Source organism: Drosophila tropicalis, unplaced genomic scaffold (genome assembly GCF_018151085.1).
Source record: "Drosophila tropicalis isolate 14030-0801.00 unplaced genomic scaffold, ASM1815108v1 contig_694, whole genome shotgun sequence".
NCBI lineage: Eukaryota > Metazoa > Arthropoda > Insecta > Diptera > Drosophilidae > Drosophila > Drosophila tropicalis.
Window position 1 is genome coordinate 2,151,202 of NW_027173176.1, and position 21,036 is coordinate 2,172,237.

Sequence of the window (21,036 nt, forward strand, 5' to 3'; positions counted from 1 at the left end):
AGAAGAGATATCAATAACAAAAGTTAAAATTGTGCAAGTCGCTTATAGATAATATTAGAATACACCTCTTGTGATTTGTTTATTTTTATACAAATGTAGCCAAATTAAATATTTAGCAGGCACAATGAAACTGTATAAATTAAACATCCACACAAAGGGATTCAACAAGTCCTATGGTAAGATAGAGATTCAGCAACTTGAACAAAAACAAAACATTGAAAACAAAATTCCTATTCAGAGACGGACTTGGTGATGAAAGAACATCCCACAGCTAAAATTGGCGATGTGGTGGAGATTTACGCCCCAGACGATGAGAATGGCATCCATTTGTTGCTACAGATAACCGAGTTCAATGGCAGTTCGGGACGGGATGCGATTAGCATTGAATCAGGCATAGCCAATGCCTTTAAAATGCGTCCTTACTCGAATGTGGTAATGCGCATTGTGAATCCAGCAGATGTGGCCCTGGACTCGATAGAGATAACATTTAAAGAGCAATATATGGGACGCTCGGAAATGTGGCGCCTGAAAGCGTATCTGGTGAGTGTTTAAGTCACTACGAAAAATGAGTTTTACTTATTGAATTTCAAACCATCGTCATTTCAGACAAATACGTGTGTCTATGTAAACAAGAAAATTGACTACAATGATCTACAGATACGGTGCCAGGTCTATGAAATGTGGTCCCAGGGTGAACGAGTCGCCAGTGGTGTCATTACAGAGGATACTAAAATTGTATTTCGCAGTAGCACTTCGATGGTTTATCTCTTCCTGCAAATGTCCTCGGAAATGTGGGATTTTGATATACATGGGGATTTGTATTTTGAGAAGGCTGTCAATGGTTTTCTAACGGAACTTTTTCAAAAATGGAAAAAATTGGGCTGCAATCATGAGGTGACAATAGTTCTATTCTCCCGGACTTTCTATGCGGCCAAAAGTTTGGATGAATTCCCCGAACATATGCGAGATTGTCTTCAATTGGATTATAAAGGACGTTTCTATGAGGATTTCTATCGTGTGGCCATTCAAAACGATCGCAATGATGACTGGTGTACAGTGCTGGGGCAATTGAGAAAGCTCTTTACCTCATATCAGGAGACTGTATTGCGTTATCATGAAAGGGAAGGCATGACCATACCATTGGCCACGAATTCAACAGCTACCCAGGGCAATTTCCTAGAGGTCTTGAATATATCGCTTAATACATTTGAGAAACATTATTTGGATCGTACCTTTGATCGAACCGGGCAATTGTCGGTGGTCATAACACCGGGAGTGGGTGTCTTTTCTGTAGACAGAGAGCTGACCAATATCACCAAACAAAGGATTATCGATAATGGCGTGGGCAGTGATTTGGTTTGTGTCGGTGAACAGCCCCTGCATGCTGTTCCCTTACTGAAATTCCACAACAAGGACACCACACTTACCTCGGCCGATGATTACTCTCTGCCGCATTGGATTAATTTGAGTTTCTATTCAACAAACAAGAAGATTGCTTATTCTAGCTTCATACCACGTATCAAGCTGCCCTTGTTTGTCAGCCAACAGGCATTGAACGAAGGTGATCACGATGATCAGGTACAGGCTGAGCATAATTTTCTCAGCTGCAATCAATCGGAATATATACATAACTCTCTGTTCGATTATGATGCCTATGATGAGCAAATCTTTCAACCGCTGCCAGCTCAGAGCACTTGGTAAAGTTAATTTGTTAATCAAACATACTGGAAAACTTATTTTAAAACGTAATATTATCATTTAGCTCCTTACAACGTGTTGTGAGAGCCAAAAAAACATCAGTTCCCAGTTTCGAGACGTATGCATTTAGGAATAATGATTGGGAAAATTTAACACCTACTAAAATACCTAGTCTGAGACGCAAAATGTCCGATCCGGATATACATCATGGCACCTCTGGCATACTGGCAGCTTTGGTTAGTTTTTCAATATGTATTTAACTTTTTTGTACTGAAACTCTATTGATCTGCTTTTAGACGGAGAATACAAATCTTTCTGAATCATTGGCATCGGAAAAGAATTCAAGACGAACTATTGTTAGCATAGCTCCCATTGTACGACCGGGTCGTGCGTTAATTAATCCTTTTGATCCATCACATGTGACCATTAAATTGACATCGAATCGTCGACGATGGACACACATCTTTCCCAAAGGGCCGACAGGTGTGCTCATACAGCAGCATCATTATCAAGCTGTGCCTGCTAAATCAGCACAAAGGCCTCATCAACAAATACTTCAACAGCAAAGATCATTGCAGCAGCAGCAACAACAACAACAACAGCAGCAGCAAAATAGTAACAATAATAACAATAACGACAGGGAGGATTATATGGAATCAACATCTGATGAGCATAATGATCAAGTGTCAAATCATTCATTAATCAGTAGATCAACTTCAACGCAAAGTTTTGTATTTGGTGAAGAAAAATTAGATTGTAAGTATATAGTTTAATTCAATATACTTCTATATACATATATGCTAAATATAATGTGTATTTGCAGTTTTCAAAAGACGTCAAAACTCACTGATGAGTGCTATGCCCGCCAATGTGCCCAATCTTACCGCAACTCAGGCCAAATCGTACCTCTGGGGAGCCACCGGGGAGCAAGAATGGACGCCAGCAATTACCACAGGTAAGTGACCAATTAAATTTTTTTAACTAAATGTATAATTTGGCGAGATTCATTATCGCCACCATGGATCATTATATATATATTTTTCGGATGAACCATGCAGAGAGCAACAGCAATTCCAGTTAGTTGTTCCTTGCGTAATGTGGTTATTAACGTTACTTTTACTATTGCCCCAAGTAGAATTAAGGGCAGATAGTCAAATAATTCAGTTAGCTGAATTACTAAACCGAATTGGATATATTTATAACCTGCAGGCCATTAGCATAGTTCATAGCTTGGATTCCATTACTCAATTCGAATTGAATGAACTTCATGGAGCACTGCGCAGTAATCAGAGTCAACACTTTTATGACTTACCTCAAATGACGGCCAATGAAGAACCGGGCGGATATTTCAGTGCTCTTTTGGATGAGGATAGTCTATATGTGATATTCGGACGAGATACCAAAGATACGGTGGTTCAATTGCAGGCCCAAAGGGCACGTGGACGCCGCTATTGCAAGACATTGTTTCTGTTAAAGCAAGTGAAATCGGCAACGTTATTGAGACAGTTCTTTCAACAGCTCTGGCTAATGCAATTCCGTTCAGCTTTAGTTCTCATATCTGGTAATTCACATCGCAAACATCGTGTTTATCGGATGGATCCTTATCCCGAATTACGTGTACATCGGCTTAAGAATGTTTCACATATTGAAAACTTATTTCCCATACCGAATGCAAAGAATTTCAAAGGTTATAAACTGCTCCTGCCTGTACAAGTTGATGCGCCGGCCACATTTTGGTATGATCATCAATTAGATGGCACTGGTGGCAAATTTATTCGAGTATTGATGGCTCATCTGAATGTGACCATGGAATTGTTTCCCCTAATTGTCAATGGATCGAATTATCTGAATATGCCTGCACTTATTGAGCTAATAGTTTCAAATCGTGTGGAACTTAGTCCGCATTTATTTACCACACTGCAACCGACAACGCTTGTGGATTATACCTATGCCTATAAGGTAGTGCCACGATGTTTTATGCTACCACTGGACAATCAGATACCACGAAGCCTATATGCCTTTCTGCCCTTTGAATGGCCCGTGTGGATTAGTCTGTTGAGCATTATGCTTTTTATACATTTTGTGGTCATACGACGCTTACAACCGGACTCCCAGCTCTGGTCCTTGGTGGGCATACCGGGAAGTCATAGTATACCAACTGCTAGGTGGCCATTATGGAAGTTTTTGCATAATTATACGACGTGTTTGGCTCTAATCTTTGGCATATTTATCATATCACAATTATATTCCACCAAATTGACCTCATTTCTGACCGTAATATTGACCCGTAAACCGACAAATTCACTAAGTGAGATGTTTCAGTTGCCTTATCGCATTCTGGTCTTGCCCAGTGATGTTAGTCCCATAGTCAGTTCACTTGGTCATGCCAAGGAATTTCAGAAACATTTCAAGTATGCCTCAAGTAGCCGTTTCTATACTAAACGCATGGAAATGGATGAAAATACCATTTATCCCATTAGTACGATACGCTGGGAATTCATTGATCAACAGCAGCGTTATCTAAAGTATAAGAAATTTCATCTATCACACCTTTGTTATGGAACATTTCCATATCAATATCAAGTCCGGATCGATTCACATTTCAAGGATCCCATACATCGCATTCAATTGTATATCCAACAGGCAGGAATTGCCCTCCATTGGCTAAAAACTACCTATCGTCGTGCCCATCAAATGGGCTATGTACGTGATTTTGCCGGTGGTCAGCATTACAAGGAACGTCCATTGAATCTTAATCTATTGGCACCAACATTTTATCTCTATTTACTGGGAGTTTCAGTGAGCTTCATTGGATTCCTGTTTGAGATTCATACGAATGATGTTGCCTGGTTTAGACGTTGAGCAGATCCCACTTCTACTAACAGCATTTACATATTATTATATACCTACCTATCTATATATCTACATATCTCAAAACTAATGCATATGAAAGTAGCACATTTTTAACACTGACGATCAAATTTATGATATTATATATGAAATTTTAAGTATTAACTTTATTTACTATATATACGTATAAAGAAAACAAATATATATTCAATATATTCACCATATTTCGTTACTCCATTAAAAACAACCTCCTACTCCTACACCAACTTCTCCTCGTCTGCGACATCAACGAAATCGAAAAATTGGATATAACACAAAATAAAAAAAACATTCCCCACGTCCTTCTCCCACAATCAAAACCAAAACAAACAAAACATCATCGTATGCGTATGGGGTTTTAGTATTCCCGAATGCGGGCAAACATTTGAAACCGATTGTTGAAAGTGAACATAATTTTGGAAGCGCACCGCTTGAGGCACCCACTGAGATGGTCGGCAAAGGAAAAATCATCATAGGTTTGGACAAACAACAATTCTCACATCTCTTTTGTATAAAGCAAATTAGCAAATTGCATCCCACACACCCACAAACACACACACACACACATACACACACAAAGACCCACACACATTTAAACTTAGTAGAGTAGAAGTATTATCTAATATTAAATCTTTGCTTTAAAAACCGCAACATAATTTTGAATAGAATAGGGTCTGGACCTCACTTAACACGTTGTGTGGGTTAAGTTCCTATATGTTAAATGAAGGATTTAGGATCCAGATAGGGTTAAGATGATAATTTATTCTGAATTGATCGGTTTATTGTCAGTCAATTCTTCGAATACTCTCATTATCGTTGAATCGAGCGTAGATCTTCGAACAAATCTTGTCTGATATTAGAATTATATAGCTTAAAGTAAAGCAGCACGTCGATTCGATCACAGATTATAGAATGCCAAAACCAGTTAACAGTCGATACTATCGAAAGTACAAAATTGATTTAAAAAATAATAACTAAAACTAGACTTTTTATTGTCTTTAGCTGTAGATGATTTTTGTTGTTTTCAGATGATTTTTTTGGCTTAAGAAAGCATTAGTGAAAGGAGGTAACATGATATTTAATGTGATTTTCAGAAAGTATTCAAAGTTATATGATTTGAATAAATCGGGGAGTAGGGAAGATTTACATATATCTTCTATAAGTAAAAGGGAAAAAGAAAGAAAAAGTATCCTTGGCGGTTTGTAGATTATTGCTTTGCACTTACCACACCGCTTACAAAAAGTATGCATGTAAAATTACACAACCACCCACACACACACACACACACACACAAACACACAGACACCCACACACACACATTCACTGAATTAGCTGCAGATATTAATACTTTTTTTGTATGTAGTAGTAATATTTAGAAAACTACCATCAACCCCTCACCACCAAATTTTCCACCACTGCACCACATTTTGGATTGATGGTTTGGGTTTAATTTGGTTTTTGCAAGCCCTCCCCCCCACCTACACCCGCGCAATCCTTATACCTCTTAGTGTGGTTGGTTGGTAGCATGTAGAGCATTCCCTGTTGTAATACGTAATGATAGCATGCTTGTTCTTTATACATATAAATATATACATTTATTGCCACGCCCACTTGCATCTTTACGCACGCCTCTATCGCCTAACATGCATCATTGTTGATGATGAAATCGATGATGATGATGATGATAATGATGATGGAGACATACATACTTCAAATATTTATACATACATACATAATACGTACATAATTAATATGTATCTACAAAAGAAGAAAAAAACTATCTACTTTCCCCCCCGTAGACTTGGCGTTCTTGGTCTCTTTCTCTCTTTTTTCTTAGCTTAAGCGAATCTGTTTCTTTTTTTTCTTTTTTTTTGTTAATTTTATATTCGTATATATCGGCGTTGGCTTTATTTTTTTTTTTTTTTATCTATTGTTGCCTACCACCATTTGACCTTCACACCTTCAAAATCCTGACCGTTTCTTGATCGATCAGTTGTTATCATATTGATCTTTGCCTGATTTTAGGCGTCGATTGGAAATCATTGACCATACCCGCCTGTCTGCCCATCACAACGGACTATTTCCCCGATAAACGCTCCCTGCACAATGACTATGTGATCTCGGATTACACATTGTTGCCGGACGATGTGAATTTGGATTATGCCAAGAGTCGGGCGGTCTATCGCAAACCTCTGTCCACTGAGGAGGTATGCAAAGAGATTGTCTCCCAACGTCTGGCCCAGGGATTTCAATTGATTGTTGTCGAAGAGAAATCGCCAACGAATCCGAGCGCCATTGGCAGTGGCAGCGGTGGCTGCCCATCGAGTGGCCCCAACAGTTGCCAGACAACTCCGCAGCCCACTTCGGCGGTGGTGCCAGTGCTAAAGCCGCCATGTGAAACTAATAAGGAATATCTACTCTCCATTGGAAGAATATTTCACAAAATCTCGCTGAGTGGATCGGTTATCACAGTGACAGGTTATCGTCCCAGGTAAGAATAACCAAAATAAACCATAAAACAAGATAATCTCAATGTAATCTCCAGGCATCCTTATCCCCCCATCAATGTGGACTATCGTTATCGCTTCCATGCCCCCCAACATGATACCTATGAGATATCTGGTGTAAATTTCACAACCGAAAAGCTAGAGAACTTCAATTGGAATCACATGGACTTGTATATATGCACACGTGGCGATGTTGACTATCCTCTAATGGAGGTGAGTTCCCTTTGCTTTTGATTTCATTGGAGTTCATGGGTGTCCTTTCATTTCCTTTTCAGAGTCTAAAATATTGGCGTTATCGAATGTATTTGCTACCAAATATCCCCAACAAAATGATCAATTATCAGCGTTGTGATATCTTTCCCGATGCGGCTCCGGACAATATACGGGAACAGATTGAAGATTTTGTTCGTCTCATTGAGGGTGTCAGCAAATTGAAGCGTCAAATTGGACGCAAAGCGCGTGTAAGGAAAAAGATAAAAAAGCACACACTTACACAGGCACATCCATACAGGACCAAAAGAAATTAACGAAAAATTCTCAATATTTTTTCGTAAATTCTTCTTTTTTTTTTTTGGATGTGATTTGTTAACTTACTAAAAACCAAATTTTGTTGAATATGTTTGCCCAGTTTTTAGTTTTTGTAGGCGCCTAACCAAACTGCCTTCCTATCCTATATCCATTGTGTATTCGAGTTTTTCGCCTCACTTTTTACAGGATAGCCCCACCGTTCACAGCCTAACCAAGCGACGACACAGTACGAGCATTATATCCAGGCCACAGCCTAATCAGGTTAACTAAACTAAACTAAAATCACAAACGAAATCAAAAGTTATAATTATTTCGATATATGCGCTTCTTTAATTGTTATCATCAGAAGTTTTTTTTTTTATGTTTTTTTTTTTATTTTTTCATAATTTTATTTGAGTTTTTTTAATTTTATATTGTTTTGTGAATATTTTTGCGCACGTTTTTGTTTTTTGGTTTCATTTATTTTTGTTTTTCAAAAAGAATTGCTCAACGTTTTTTCGCTATACTCAATGTGTTTCTCTTTCTTCAATGTTTTTGTCCCTTTATATATATATATATGTATATATATACACTACTCCTTTCACTCCTCAACCTTCGATTCGTACTGCTCCTACCGCTGCTGTCTACTATATCGCCAGGGATTGACAAATTCACCATTTCGTGAGCGTGTCGGCAGTAATCGCCTGCCGGAAAAACGACCCAGGTTTTTATATCGTATCCAAAAATTACAAAAAAAACCAAAATAACCATAAAAAAAACAACAACAGATCAATCATTTTACACACACACGCACATATACATATACACACCCCCTCACCCTGCCTACTCCTTATCCTTTTATGCACACGCCACATACATCACCTTTTGATTTTTTGCATCTGTAAATGTATCCACTGCACGGCCAGCTCGGGGTTTTTTGTGGGAGTGGCTGCTATTCCTCTGCCGTAGATTGCTTTACTTATTTCGAACTTAAGTTTGTTCTTCTTCCAAGGTTTTTACTGTAGTTGTAGTTGTGATAGGGAATTGTGATTTCTTTTTTTTAAAGAAATTTGTCGACTTAGGAATGCTTTAATCACTAAGAAGCACGTGCACGCCATAAATATGCATTATTCAAAATATATAATTATAATTTTAATAAACAAAAATGTTAAATTTAAATCTATCTATCAGGCCTTTTGTTGTTTTTGGTTTCTTACCAAAGAAATTTTCTTGTAGTCACCATTAAAAATACTTTAAAAAAATTGAAAATGCATTCGGTTCCAGTGATTATGGTATTTTTCGGTATAAGAGCTCAACAAGATTGACTTAAGTTGTTAGAATTTGGTTTTGGTTTAAGGTTATTTTCTTTTTTAAACGTTCTCATTATATTATGGTTTGTAAGCTTCTTCTATGTACATATATTTAGAATTTTCCAGGTTTAATGTACTTTTGTTTTGTATTTTGTTAAGACAGTAAGCTATGAGAGTGAAATGGGGGAAATGTTCCCCCTTAAGTATGCAATGGACAGTTAAAAAGGGTCAAACTTGGTAGTTAAATAATCGTTATCGTGCCAAATAACTTACGTTTCCTATAGCATACTTTAGGGGGCAAATTTCACACATTTCACAAACTCAGCTCAGCTATTGTCACAGTAATAACTCGCTTTATGCAATCTTTTCATAAAGAGTTTGCATAAAGCGAGGTATGACTGTGATTGTATTTTGCATCATAAGTTATGTATGTATTTTCAGGGGTTTAGTTTCTTGTTCTTTGTTTTCAATTTTTGTGCCATATTTGGTTGTATAATCTGTGTTGTTTTCTTGTTGTTTCTTTCTTATTTCTTATTTTTTATTTTACTTTTAATTTTTATAACTTAATTTGGTATTTGGCTTTCCAGCATGACACACCTAGAATCACAGAAAAGCATCATAATCAATTAAACTCACCACAGCAAAGGTTTGTGCCACTCCAGGGCGTTGGGGACAGGCCGATGTGCTTGTCCTGCATACGCTTATCTATATCATAAACTTGTATATCCAAAATTAACTCTCTTTCCGCACTTTTAATCCCTATATACCAGCACCTATGCCCCCACTATCCTCTCACCGTAAAACAAGACAAAAAGCAACAAAACACTTGCTAAATTCCTCACAATCCTGTAAACATAATACATCTTGAGAAATATATGCATATATAATTGGTTTTTTCCAACATATTGACAACCAAAATTTCTATTTCCTACTACCATAAAAAAAAGACACTTTGGTTCTAGTTAATATTTAATAAATTCGATTAGTTAACATTTATTTTTTGTTTGCCTTTAATCTCTCTTTAATGTGGGATAGCATTAATGCTCGGCCCAAATTGGATGCAGGACGTCTTTCAAGGATATTGCCAGTTGCAGATGCTGGTGCTGCTTCCGCTACTGCCAGTCGAGACGATCAAGATGATGGGTAAGTATTTCTTTTTACCTTTAAAAATCGAATAAAAACAATTTTCGACTTCTAATTCATGTAGATTTCCTGTGGATATAAAATTCCCTGCCAATGCCACATTGAGTGAAATATTTGAGGCCATGAAACATCCAGTGACGGGTGTGGGTTACTTTCTACAAACGCCATCCTTGCCCTCGTGTACTTTTATATCATATGACGCTTTGATGTGGCTAAAAGCACGACTGGATAATGGACGCAATCCTTTAGATTTACTGGAGGCCATGCGCAAGTGGGTGGAACGAAAACTTCATTGCTTTATCTTTACTCAATTGTTTGTTTTCTTATGTCCCAAAGGGAACGCATGATTTGTCATGCTTCGGGTGATGGTAATCAGCCAGTGATACCAGGATTTGTTTTCTACTATGTGGTGCAACAGGATAAGAATGCGAAAGGTAAAAGAATAATGAAGCCAACTACGAAGTTTTGTGCTAATGAATTTTGTGTTTCTAATATACAGAATATATGCCTCCGCTGAACGATTATAGTGCCTTTGTGAATGAATGGCTAGAGATTGAGTTTCAGGGTTGCAATTATCTCTGGCATGATGAGCCTGTAACCAGTCATGTGCCCAATTTCCTAAGAGATACACCCGCCCCTCAGTCATGGACAGCTTCTAGCAAAAATAGTAAGTTAAATAACTAATAATTACAGCTCATCAAGTTGATATATTTATTTTTTGTATATGTCTAGAGCGTGTCTATCGTGAATCGCATTTAGAAATTGATGTCACGCGAATGGAATGGGGACATGTAAAGCATCATAGTGTATTACAGCCGGGATTTGCTTTTGAAATGGTTGTCGAATGGGTGACATCATCCGGGCCCATTGTATCCGAAATGGTATAGGAACTTATATAAATTTAAATATTTTGATTTTATTTTGTGTGATCTTAACACAGATTGGTGGATGGTCACGCAAAGCTATACATTGCGGCTATCAATTGGTCTCTGTGCCGGCTGATCCCATGGCTGAGCCATTTACCAAGAAATCGGATCCATTAAGAGGTCCCATATTCATTCCATTGTGTGTAACCTTTTTGCCAGATGGTGCTGGTCTTTTTGATGGTAAGTCAATGTATATTTACGATAAACGATATACGATTTAAGGCAATATACTTGTAGAATTTCCTGAGGAGACACGATCAGATCGTATGCTATTTCTACAAGAATCCATATTATCCAAATTTGGATTCTTACCATGCGTGTTGGAAAAGAAATTTTCATTTAACAAGGATGTAAGTAATCTCTATTTTATCATATGTCGGATATATATAGTAACTTTTTTAATCTTTAGCAATTGCCCAAGGAATATCAATATGTCCATTTTACTGGCAATATGTTTGCTCTAATACGGTAACTACTAGTCACAATCCAAATATTATTGATATCTAACTCTATCTCTTGCTACCTTCTAGATGTGCCTCCAATAATTATCAAGTGGAATCACCCACTCTACAGGAGGCAAATGTCACACGTTGTGTCTACGGGCATACAAATAATACAAATGTACCAAAAAAAGTTGGATTCCTGTGGGCCTGGAATCATATGATACCCAACAAAAAGTGGAAAGCCCAAATTATAAATAATTCCGCTGATGGTGAACTTTTACAACTGAAAATGTTGAAAGATTTTCGTGAGTTTTGTTCGAATAGCGATCAACGTTTGTCCCAGTTTTGGGCCCATTGTCAGGAGTTGAAACGTAAATCTGTTAAATTCGAATACAATAATAATAATAATAACAACAACGATGATGTTAGATCAAAGTGATAATAATGGAAAATACAAAATAGGTAAATACCAAATACATACATATACATACGTAGATAAATAAAGTCTAAAGCAATTACTGTTTCTTTCTTTGACAAATTTCGCCTTTTAGAAATTGCATTTATTTATATATATATTTTTCATAGTCATAATAAACTCAACACATACACATAAGTATAACTCTTCTGTAAGAGGGAGAATTCACATTTTCATATACAAACTTTGACAAGTTTGTAAATTCAAATGCTGCGCGCGCTTGGGATTAATTGGGCCCAATTGTTATTAATTTCTAAACTATTTTGGCTCACTTATTAGTGGGGCTGTAAGTTTTTGTAAGCTTTATTCTTTTTTGTTGTCACTGCTTTGGTCGAGTGGGTGTTTCAATGTGTGTGTGTGTGTTTGTGTGTGTGTGTGTGTTCTTGTTGTTGTTTTATAGTAGTTGTAGTTAAATGCTTTGGTATGGTCCTTGGGTTAGGCCATCATCAATCGAATTTACTGGCTCTTCAGGTAATTGGACAGCTCTGCGCGATCGCGCGTCAACCAAGCGGCATTTAGACGTATTGTTTCGACAGCCTGTGAGACAGTACGTTCGCAACCAGGTATTTGATTATTTTTGAAGAATTCCTCTACTTCCAATGCTTTCTCCTCGGAGGCAAAGTTCTCGATCAAATATTTTATCAAGCGTGTCAAAAGGAAACCGCCCTGTTAAATGTAATTATCATTAGTTAAAGGGAAAGGGTATTTTCTGTAATGTGTATCCCACCTGATAACGCTGAAGCAGCAGTTTATTGTTTTCCTTGAAGAATTCCCAGGCCATGTCACGACCCTTTGGATTGATGGCCACGGCCACAATAACAAATACCGAATCCTGTGCACGAACTTCACCCTAAAACGAGTAATTGAATTTAGTTTTTTTTATCCACATTGAACTATTCTCGGATTACTTACCGACATGGCAAAGTCAATGACGCGTCGCAACAGTTTCACATCACCAATGCAGCCTAGGGCACGGGAAATGCGATCCTGCTCTTCATGCAAATCTGTTGATCGATAAAGACCTAGCATCTCCTCGAAAATGTCCTTGTCACCATCCTGCAGAACTGCCTTGTAGCAGGCAGTACGCAAATCGGCTGGCAATGGATTGGTGCCATTCACATGACTACGGAAACGCTGTTTGGCCCCTTCAATGATCTCGTTGCTGCGGAACGAGACGAGCCGTGTCAGCACCAGACTGCGCAGAAGTGTGTCCAAATGATTTTCGCCATCGCGTGGCTCCCAGCCCAAGCGTGCGGCTACTGGCTCATATAGATTGCGTCCAAAACGATGGAAATGATCCATGAGATCGGTGTGCGAGATAAGAATATGAAGATTTGTTAGCGAATTCGTGATGGCCGTCCACACAGTGTAATTTGTTTCATTGCGATATGAATCCACCAGCTTCAGGACCTCCGCGGTGCTAGCCTGTCCGGCTTGTACCATGGCAAACATGTCATCGATCAATCCCAACCTGTCCAATGGCGGCAATTCCATTTTCTCGACTGCCGGCAAAAGTTGCTCCAACATTTCCTTTGAGTAGCAGGTTCGATAATAGCCCACAGTACCGGGATTGATTTTAATCCAATCTTTCGCAGTCACTCCCTCAAGTACAACTTCCATTGAGCTCTTGTCCAGCAGGAAGGTTTTGGCTATCTTGGTGGGATTGCGTGACGTGGACACTGTGATGGGCACCACCCAAAGTGTCTCATCATCGGCCTGCGAACCATCAGCCGTAAACTTATGCTGAGTAAGACGCAAAATACGCTGGGACTCGTCCTTCTGTTCGGAAGTCACACTGATCACTGGGAAACCCTTGAACTGGGTCCACGACGACATCACATCGGCGACATTTTTGGAGCTAGCCTCCTGCAGAGCATGCCACAAGTCCTCGGTGCAGGTATTGCTATACTGATGCCGGGTCAGGTAGAGATTCATACCCTTGCGGAAATCATCTTCCCCGATGTAATCGTGGAGCATGCGAATAACCGAAGCGCCCTTGTTATAACTAATTTCATCAAAGATCTCATCAATTTCGGATGGATGACCGACAGGCACCTCGATGGCATGCGAATTCTTTAGTGAATCGAGTTCCAGGGCTCGTGTATACATATCAGTGACGAACTGCGTCCAAATATCGTACTCTGGAAACAGATGTTGCACACACAAGAATTCTACGAATGAGGCATATCCCTCGTTGAGCCACAAATGTGTCCACCATTCCATGGTGACAAGATTACCTAAGCACCAAAAGAAGCAGCAGTTATAATGCAACGAAGAATGGGAATAGAATTGTCTGCTTACCAAACCATTGATGGGCAATCTCATGACCCACAGTCAGGGCAATCGATTGTTTACGCATTAGCGATGTATTCTTGGGATCAACCAGCACAAAAGTCTCACGATAGGTTACCAGACCCCAATTCTCCATGGCACCCGCGGAGAAATCCGAAATTGCAATGAGATCCATTTTGGGCAATGGATAGGCAATATTGAAATAGCTTTTATAGTACGGCAACACCTTCGTAGCCACATCCAAGGCAAATTGTCCCTGCTCCCGTTTGCCTACTGGGGTGAAAACTCTTACAATGACACCATCATCGGATTTGCCCTCCACGAAATCATATTCTCCGACTACAACAGCCACCAGATAAGTGGACATAATCGGTGTACGATCGAAACGTACGCGCCGCAATTCTCCGGGCAATGTATCCTCTTTCTTCACTGGCATATTGGACAAGGCAACACGATCCTTGGGCACAACCAGAGTTATGTCGAAGGTGGCCTTAATGGCTGGCTCATCCCAGCAGGGGAAACAGCGACGAGCATCCGTGGCCTCGAATTGAGTGACACCAGCATAACGCTCTTCGCCGCTGGCCGTAAAATATTTACTTCTATAGAAGCCCTTCATCTTATCGTTTAGCTCGCCCGTAAAGGACATGTGCAATACTCCGGATATATTTGCCGGCAATTCGTTCTCGAATTCCAAAGTCGCTGTCTCATTCTCTGTGGAATAGATAATCCTTTGCGGTTTAACTGTTGTACAATCATAATGCAATTCCGACTCATCGATTTTAATATCCAAAGCATTCAAAGTGATGCTTACGGTCGGCTCCTTGACCTAAGAAACAAGACAAAAGAAAATCATTTATCAGTCAATTCATCAATCAATCAATCATACATATTTGTAGGTAGGTAGGAAGAGATCGAAGAAAGACGAGAGACAGACAACACACCGAAAGCGAAAGGCTTAGGAGAATAGAGAACACATCTCTCATAAACAGTTAGACCAAGGTCATAGAAATTTCGGGTTTCCGGCTTAGAGCGCCAAAACTTGTTTTTTCATTAACTGTTTATTTGCCAAAAGCAGAACCCAGGCCCGAATTTAAGCTTCTAAATTGTGTGTCTCGAACATTTTATACCCTCTTTTTGTTTGGAAATCTTTTAAACAACGTCCTGTTCTAATAGAGAACATAAACTGAAAAAGATCTTAGCTAAATACATACTTATATGCATGTATGTATGTTTCCCCTGCCAAAATCAGACCTAATCAGGAACCGGAATCGATTTAGACTTGATTTGGTGTTATTTTTTTTTGTCTTGGGTCGACCCAAAATTATAGATTCAATTAAATTCAAAACGTAAACAAAAATATACCGTTATATGTATATAGTATATAAACAATATATAATTGAATGGACGGAAGAAGAAGGTGGGAGAGTTTGTGAGGAAGATTGTGCCCAAATTAATTTTATGCCCCGTCATTCGCCTAGAGATTGTCATTCTACATAACAAAGAAAACCATTTCCTCAACCCGAAAAAAAAGATGAAGATAGCGAAATGTATTTGAGTGGGCGACCAAGTGTAGGTGTGTGTGCGTGTGTGTTTGGAATGGGGAAAATGCAGTATAAGATATAAAAAACAATATTAACAAGGCGAATGCAAAATTTAATTAATAAATAAAAATAACTGATCTTTGAATACTCTTCTTTGTTTTGCTCAATTTTGCCCAATTCAATGGTTTCTTTGTTAGGAAATGTTCAACTGAGGGATCTGTTATTTAGTTATAAAGTTAACTGCATTCACATTTTGGCAAAGGGTATATAATATATAGTAATATGCATAATATTTTGAACACGTCAAAGACTTGAAATTCACAATACCACAAACAATAATAAATAAATTTACACACACACACACACATACTCAATAAAATATATGTATGTATATGTATATTTGTGATGTGGAAAGTGAAAGCAAACTTACTTGGATTTGCACTATTGTCTTGCCCTTAAAAGTGAAAGCCTTCAGATCTGGCTGGAGCATAAGCTCATAATGCTTTGGCACCACATTGGTGGGCAAGCGTTTAAATTCCGTTTTATGAGCCATATCAGCAGTAGGAGCTGCTCCTGCAACTGTTCCCTCGCCGTCCTTTTGTGTAAGTAAGTCCGGATGACAATTGGTATGAGCTTGACGGGATTGCTGTTGACAGCCACCGGCTAGTGGTAACACAACGTCAGCCGAGGTGTGGCCCAAAATTGAACGATATTGATTGCACAAATCACCCAAAAGGGGGGCGTCAGTTGTCTTCAAGGGAGCACCCAGTGATACCGAAGAGTAATCGCGATAGAATTGTTTCTGGACTTTTACAAATTGCTTGGATGAGATAACGCTATTTAGATGTGAAGTCTCTGTATGATGGAAATGAGCGTTAAATGGCTTATCAAAAACACTTTGTGACAATGCAGCACGGGAACGAGCAGCGGCAGCTAGCGGGGACGGGTGGAAAAATTGGACGTTAGCAGCAGCGATAAAGGAGGAGCGAGAGCGATAATGTTCAGTTAGATATCGATATGAGCTAGCAACGCTTTTCTTGTTGGTGATAGTGTTGTTGTTGTTCCAGTTGTTGTTGTTATTATTATTGTTGTTGTTGTTGTTTAGTAGTTGGGATTTGGTTGCGAGGTAACGGCTTTGGATAGGTCGGGTAACTGTGAAGAAAATATTTAAATTGCTTTTATTTGATTAGCCACACAAAAGACGGGATAAATTGACTGTAAAATATGGTTGCAAAATTAATATTGTTGTTGTTGCAGTTGTATTATAAAAAAAGACTGGGCGGGTGTATAGGGAGTGGAAAGAGGAAGCAGAGGACCCTCTCACCTTCGCACAAATGCTGTTCGAAATCGGTATTCGCTTGAGCTAGATTTATTTTGCCAAATTCTAGAAAATGAATGAATTTTTTGTTAAAATCTTTTTGTCTTATTTTTTTTTTTTTTTGTTATTGTATGCTACTAATATGAATCGCGAAATTTAACTATCAAATATTTGATTTTGTTGCACTTTGAATTTGTGACTAAAAAGAGACGGCAGCTGCTTCCGCGTGCGCAGTGTGACCAAGTTCCTTTCCTAAAGTTTATCCCAAATGGACCAGCTGATTTTGCCTGCTCCGCGAGTCAAATCGAAACAACGATGTGTTATGTATGAAAACTCTTGTGTAATCACCATTTCTAAGTTTCCATGCTTGTTTTGCAGTACGTAGGCCACCCTTTAATGCATTCTTGTACATTGCTCTTTAAGGTTGAATTTAAAAAAATTTACTAAATTACAAAAAAAAAATTAACTACAAATATACACCGCAACAACACTGCACTGCTATCGAATATAGCCGATACCCAATAACTAAATTGTGTTACTCACCGATTCTAGTTTTAGTAATACTTTAACAATTTTTCTAAAGTTTGCATTCGCATATTAATAAATTAGGTCGGAAATACAATAAACTGATTGCTAAAGCCTTAAATATTTGATTTAAACATTAAACATAAAATTGTTATCGGAATTTAAGTAAATGACTTTTTATTCATTTGATTTCATTAAATCCAATTTAATTCTTTAAACTTGTTTTCTTTTTATACATGTTTACCAGCGATTATTCAAAGTCTACAGAACTAGCTTTTAATGTGTATCAGTCAATCACTTAGTTTGGTGGGATTCAAACATACGTTAATTCGATAATATTTGAAATGGTCCTTATCGATTGTAAGAGCTGCCAACTTATTTACGGAATATCGGGCTTCTGATTAATTTTTTTATTTATGAACATAAACCAAAAACTCCATAAACTCAAATTCAGTTCTTATTTAGTGATCCGGGCGATTTGGTCTTGATTCCTGAGAGTGTGGCGGGTTTTCAAAACCAAAAAAACACCAACAAAATAAATACACTCTGGAACTCCGAGTCGAAAACTTCGCGGTTTTTCATTTCGTATCAGTTTTGTAGTTTTCAGTTAACAGTTGATTAAAATATTTAATTCAATAACATAACCACCAAATAACAAATATGATATTGCGTCCATTAATATTGCTGTCAATTATAACGGTTTATCTGCAATTATCCCTAGGAATACAACAGCAATGGGGTAAGAAGTTATACAATATACAAAATGATGAACAATCGAAACTGTCTGTCTCCGACATGCGACCACAATGACCTTTCCACCCACCACCCTATTGAAAATTTGCATTAAATATCGGTGCCAAGAATGATTCTTATATAATTTGAAAAAGGTTAAATTTACTTTTTATTTTTTGGCTATGCAATCACATATGTATGTGATGTGTGTGTGTGTGCCTGTGTGTGCGCGCGTGTAGGTGTGAGCAGGTGGACCGTGCTATCAGCTGACTACATATACACCCAGCGACAAAAAAAAAGCCGCACTTTAAGGTTATTGCAACTTTTGCCTTCTCTAGCTCGGGGTTTCCCCAAATTGTATTCTAGTCGCTTAACTTTTATTTTGGGGAATCCCCTCGATTGTTTTCTTCACTTTTTGCTAAATTTTCGACTTGTCGGTTGATAAAATTTCATTTTGCGGAGATTCAATTTGGTGAACATTAAACATTATGGTTAAAGGAAAACAGATGACCCTCACTGAAAAGGCCAAAATTATTGCTTTGGCTCAGCAAAACGTGTCGAATCGTGAAATAGCTAATAAAACTAATTTTAATGAAAGTTCAGTTCGACGCTTTTTGAAAAAATATCGTGAGACGGAGGAATTGGGGAGGACGAAAGGATCAGGCAGAAAAAAAGTGCACAAATGAACGGGAGAATCGCGTTATTATGAGAACGAGCCTCCAGAATCGCTTCAAAAATGCCGTCGAAATTGCATCTGAAGTGCAGCAACGATTTACGAAAGAAATTTCGGCTCGGACTATTCAACGTCGGCTCAAGGAGATGGGTTTGATAGCAAGGACACCAGCCAAAAAACCTCTTCTCAACCAGAAAATGAAGACAGCTCGCTTAAACTGGGCGAAAAATAAGCAAAATTGGGGTCAATTTGAATGGTCACGGATCATATTTTCTGATGAGTCCAAATTTAATCTTATTGGACCCGATGGCTGCTTGAAAGTTCGGCGCAGAAACGGAGAGCGATATTCGGAAAACTGCTGTGTTGCCACTGTTAAGCATTCGCCTTATGTTATGATATGGGGATGCATTTCCAAATACAAAACAGAATCACTTATTATGCTTCAAGGGATGGTGAATGCAGAGAAGTACAAAGAAATCATTCTCAGTGGACTTGTGCCTAGCATTGAGTCGATTACTGAAAGAGAAAAAGAGCCCATATTCCAGGACGATTCTGCACCTTGTCATCGGGCGCGCTCTGTAAGTGGATTTTCAAGAATTAGTCATTCCGATCATTTTTTAATAAACTTTAACTATCCGCTAACCACAGATATCAATTTTGAAGTCAGAACTTGGTATTGAGTCCTTAGATTGGCCAGGGAACAGTCCTGACCTCAATCCTATTGAAAATGTCTGGGCCCTTATGAGTGCCAAAATACGAAAGGAAAAGCCAAAATCATTACAGGAATTAATGAAAACGATTGAAAAAGTGTGGTTCGAGGATATAACGGCGGAGTATCTGGAGACTTTGTACGAGTCCATGCCGAATAGGGTCAAATGTGTTATAAAGGCCAAAGGTGGCACTACCAAATATTGATAACTTTATAATTTAATTTAAAAATTCAGAACGAAATATTTTGGACTATATTATAATTTATATTAACAGCAAATAGTTTAATTAATATGAAAAAATTTTGTTTTTGTTGAAAATTCTTTGTTTTTTTACTTAATAATTTTTTTACTTAAGAGGACCAACTTAGTGAAAAATCAATTAATTTGTGTGATTTCAGAAAAATTGTTTTTTTTCATTGGATAAAAGACGTATAAAAATTAAATTTTTAAAAATGTATGTGGAATTGATTGATTAATCCAAAAAAATTTTAAATTAATCAATGCATTGAAATTTAGATGAATCTCTGAGCAAAGAACGCACCAATTTGCCAAACGGCCTTGTGCGGCTTTTTTTTTTGTCGCTGGGTGTATGTATGTACATACATATGTACATATATTCATAAGTTATATGTTATCCCCTCAACCTTTACGCGCTTTTTTTTTCTCTCTCGTTTTTTGTTGTTGGATTTTATCAATGCACACGTCGCAAAGATAACAAAATGATAAAATATATACTACAAATCTCCGATTTCTATTGCTGTTGCTTCTGATTTGACACACACACACACACGCATACGCACACTCATAAGCATGCAGACTTTCTCCCAAACATTAGAGTGGTAAAACACACCAAATCGGAGAGAAAGAGAGCTCACTCAGAGTCACAACGTGGCGGCGGTGACAATGTGTTTTGCGGTACTCTATAGGGGGTACTTCTTCTTCTACCACACCGCTCCGCCTCCCGCAAACAAAAAAACTAACCCTTCTTGCACCACACCAAATGAATTGAACCTACGGACACAAGTCTTTAGTCACGTATGCCACAGAGCACCATTTGCCGGTTTTTGTTTTCTATTTCTTTTGGGTTTCGCTATTCGACATTTACAATCACAAGAAAAAAATCTGCTGACAATGTTATTTTTATTTTTATTTATGTATGTATGTTTCATTGTTGTTTGAATTTTTTGCTTCTCAGTTTTCATCACATCAGCTCAAATCTCCAGCTTTGTAAACCTATCGCCATGCCATACCAAATTCTACAAAATTTCCCACAATCTCGAAATTCAACCATATCTCGTTTATATGTATGTACATACATATATATAAATACATATATGTATTTCCTTT

At 38.1% G+C, this 21,036-nt stretch overlaps 4 protein-coding genes and 1 long non-coding RNA gene across 11 annotated transcripts in view; 4 read left to right on the forward strand and 1 right to left on the reverse strand.

Annotated features, from left to right (window-relative positions):
- Iml1 (GATOR complex protein Iml1) lies at positions 1–11,961 on the forward strand. 5 transcript variants are annotated; one of them, XM_068292668.1, is made up of 21 exons: positions 1–176; positions 239–540; positions 607–1,697; positions 1,763–1,934; positions 1,995–2,454; positions 2,522–2,653; positions 4,950–5,063; positions 6,613–7,078; positions 7,133–7,307; positions 7,370–7,555; positions 7,809–7,883; positions 8,261–8,325; positions 9,947–10,054; positions 10,119–10,325; positions 10,391–10,488; positions 10,554–10,721; positions 10,787–10,935; positions 10,995–11,160; positions 11,218–11,330; positions 11,390–11,448; positions 11,511–11,961. In XM_068292668.1, exons 1-21 carry the CDS (start codon positions 125–127, stop codon positions 11,860–11,862), a joined length of 4,710 nt encoding a protein of 1,569 aa, XP_068148769.1. In that variant the 5' UTR covers positions 1–124; the 3' UTR covers positions 11,863–11,961. The 5 variants fall into 5 exon arrangements, with proteins under 5 accessions (XP_068148769.1, XP_068148770.1, XP_068148772.1 ...); XM_068292669.1 differs by lacking the exons at positions 7,809–7,883; positions 8,261–8,325 and adding an exon at positions 9,499–9,557; XM_068292671.1 differs by lacking the exon at positions 4,950–5,063.
- Ir62a (Ionotropic receptor 62a) lies at positions 2,666–4,934 on the forward strand. Its single transcript, XM_068292678.1, has one exon. It carries the CDS (start codon positions 2,794–2,796, stop codon positions 4,558–4,560), a length of 1,767 nt encoding a protein of 588 aa, XP_068148779.1. The 5' UTR covers positions 2,666–2,793; the 3' UTR covers positions 4,561–4,934.
- The window catches only part of Psa (puromycin-sensitive aminopeptidase), a 16,303-nt gene continuing 7,211 nt past the window's right edge, over positions 11,945–21,036 (reverse strand). The window contains exons 1-7 of one of the 3 annotated variants that reach the window (XM_068292674.1): positions 17,398–17,537; positions 17,056–17,115; positions 16,162–16,883; positions 14,200–15,016; positions 12,811–14,135; positions 12,626–12,748; positions 11,945–12,564 (exon numbers count right to left, since the gene is read on the reverse strand). In XM_068292674.1, coding sequence (XP_068148775.1) covers positions 12,355–12,564; positions 12,626–12,748; positions 12,811–14,135; positions 14,200–15,016; positions 16,162–16,883; positions 17,056–17,115; positions 17,398–17,461 — 3,321 coding nt within the window. In that variant the 5' untranslated portion in view covers positions 17,462–17,537 and the 3' untranslated portion in view covers positions 11,945–12,354. Of the gene's footprint in view, positions 12,565–12,625; positions 12,749–12,810; positions 14,136–14,199; positions 15,017–16,161; positions 16,884–17,055; positions 17,116–17,397; positions 17,554–21,036 lie in introns of those variants that run through there. The other 2 variants (XM_068292675.1, XM_068292676.1) reach the window with 2 other exon arrangements.
- cue (Protein cueball) overlaps positions 17,991–21,036 on the forward strand; it is a 10,043-nt gene continuing 6,997 nt past the window's right edge. The window contains 1 exon segment of the mRNA XM_068292677.1: positions 17,991–18,313. Coding sequence (XP_068148778.1) covers positions 18,235–18,313 — 79 coding nt within the window. The 5' untranslated portion in view covers positions 17,991–18,234.
- LOC137579015 (uncharacterized) lies at positions 18,428–20,007 on the forward strand. The gene is made up of 2 exons (XR_011032779.1): positions 18,428–19,557; positions 19,628–20,007. It is a non-coding gene; the product is annotated as an uncharacterized lncRNA (long non-coding RNA).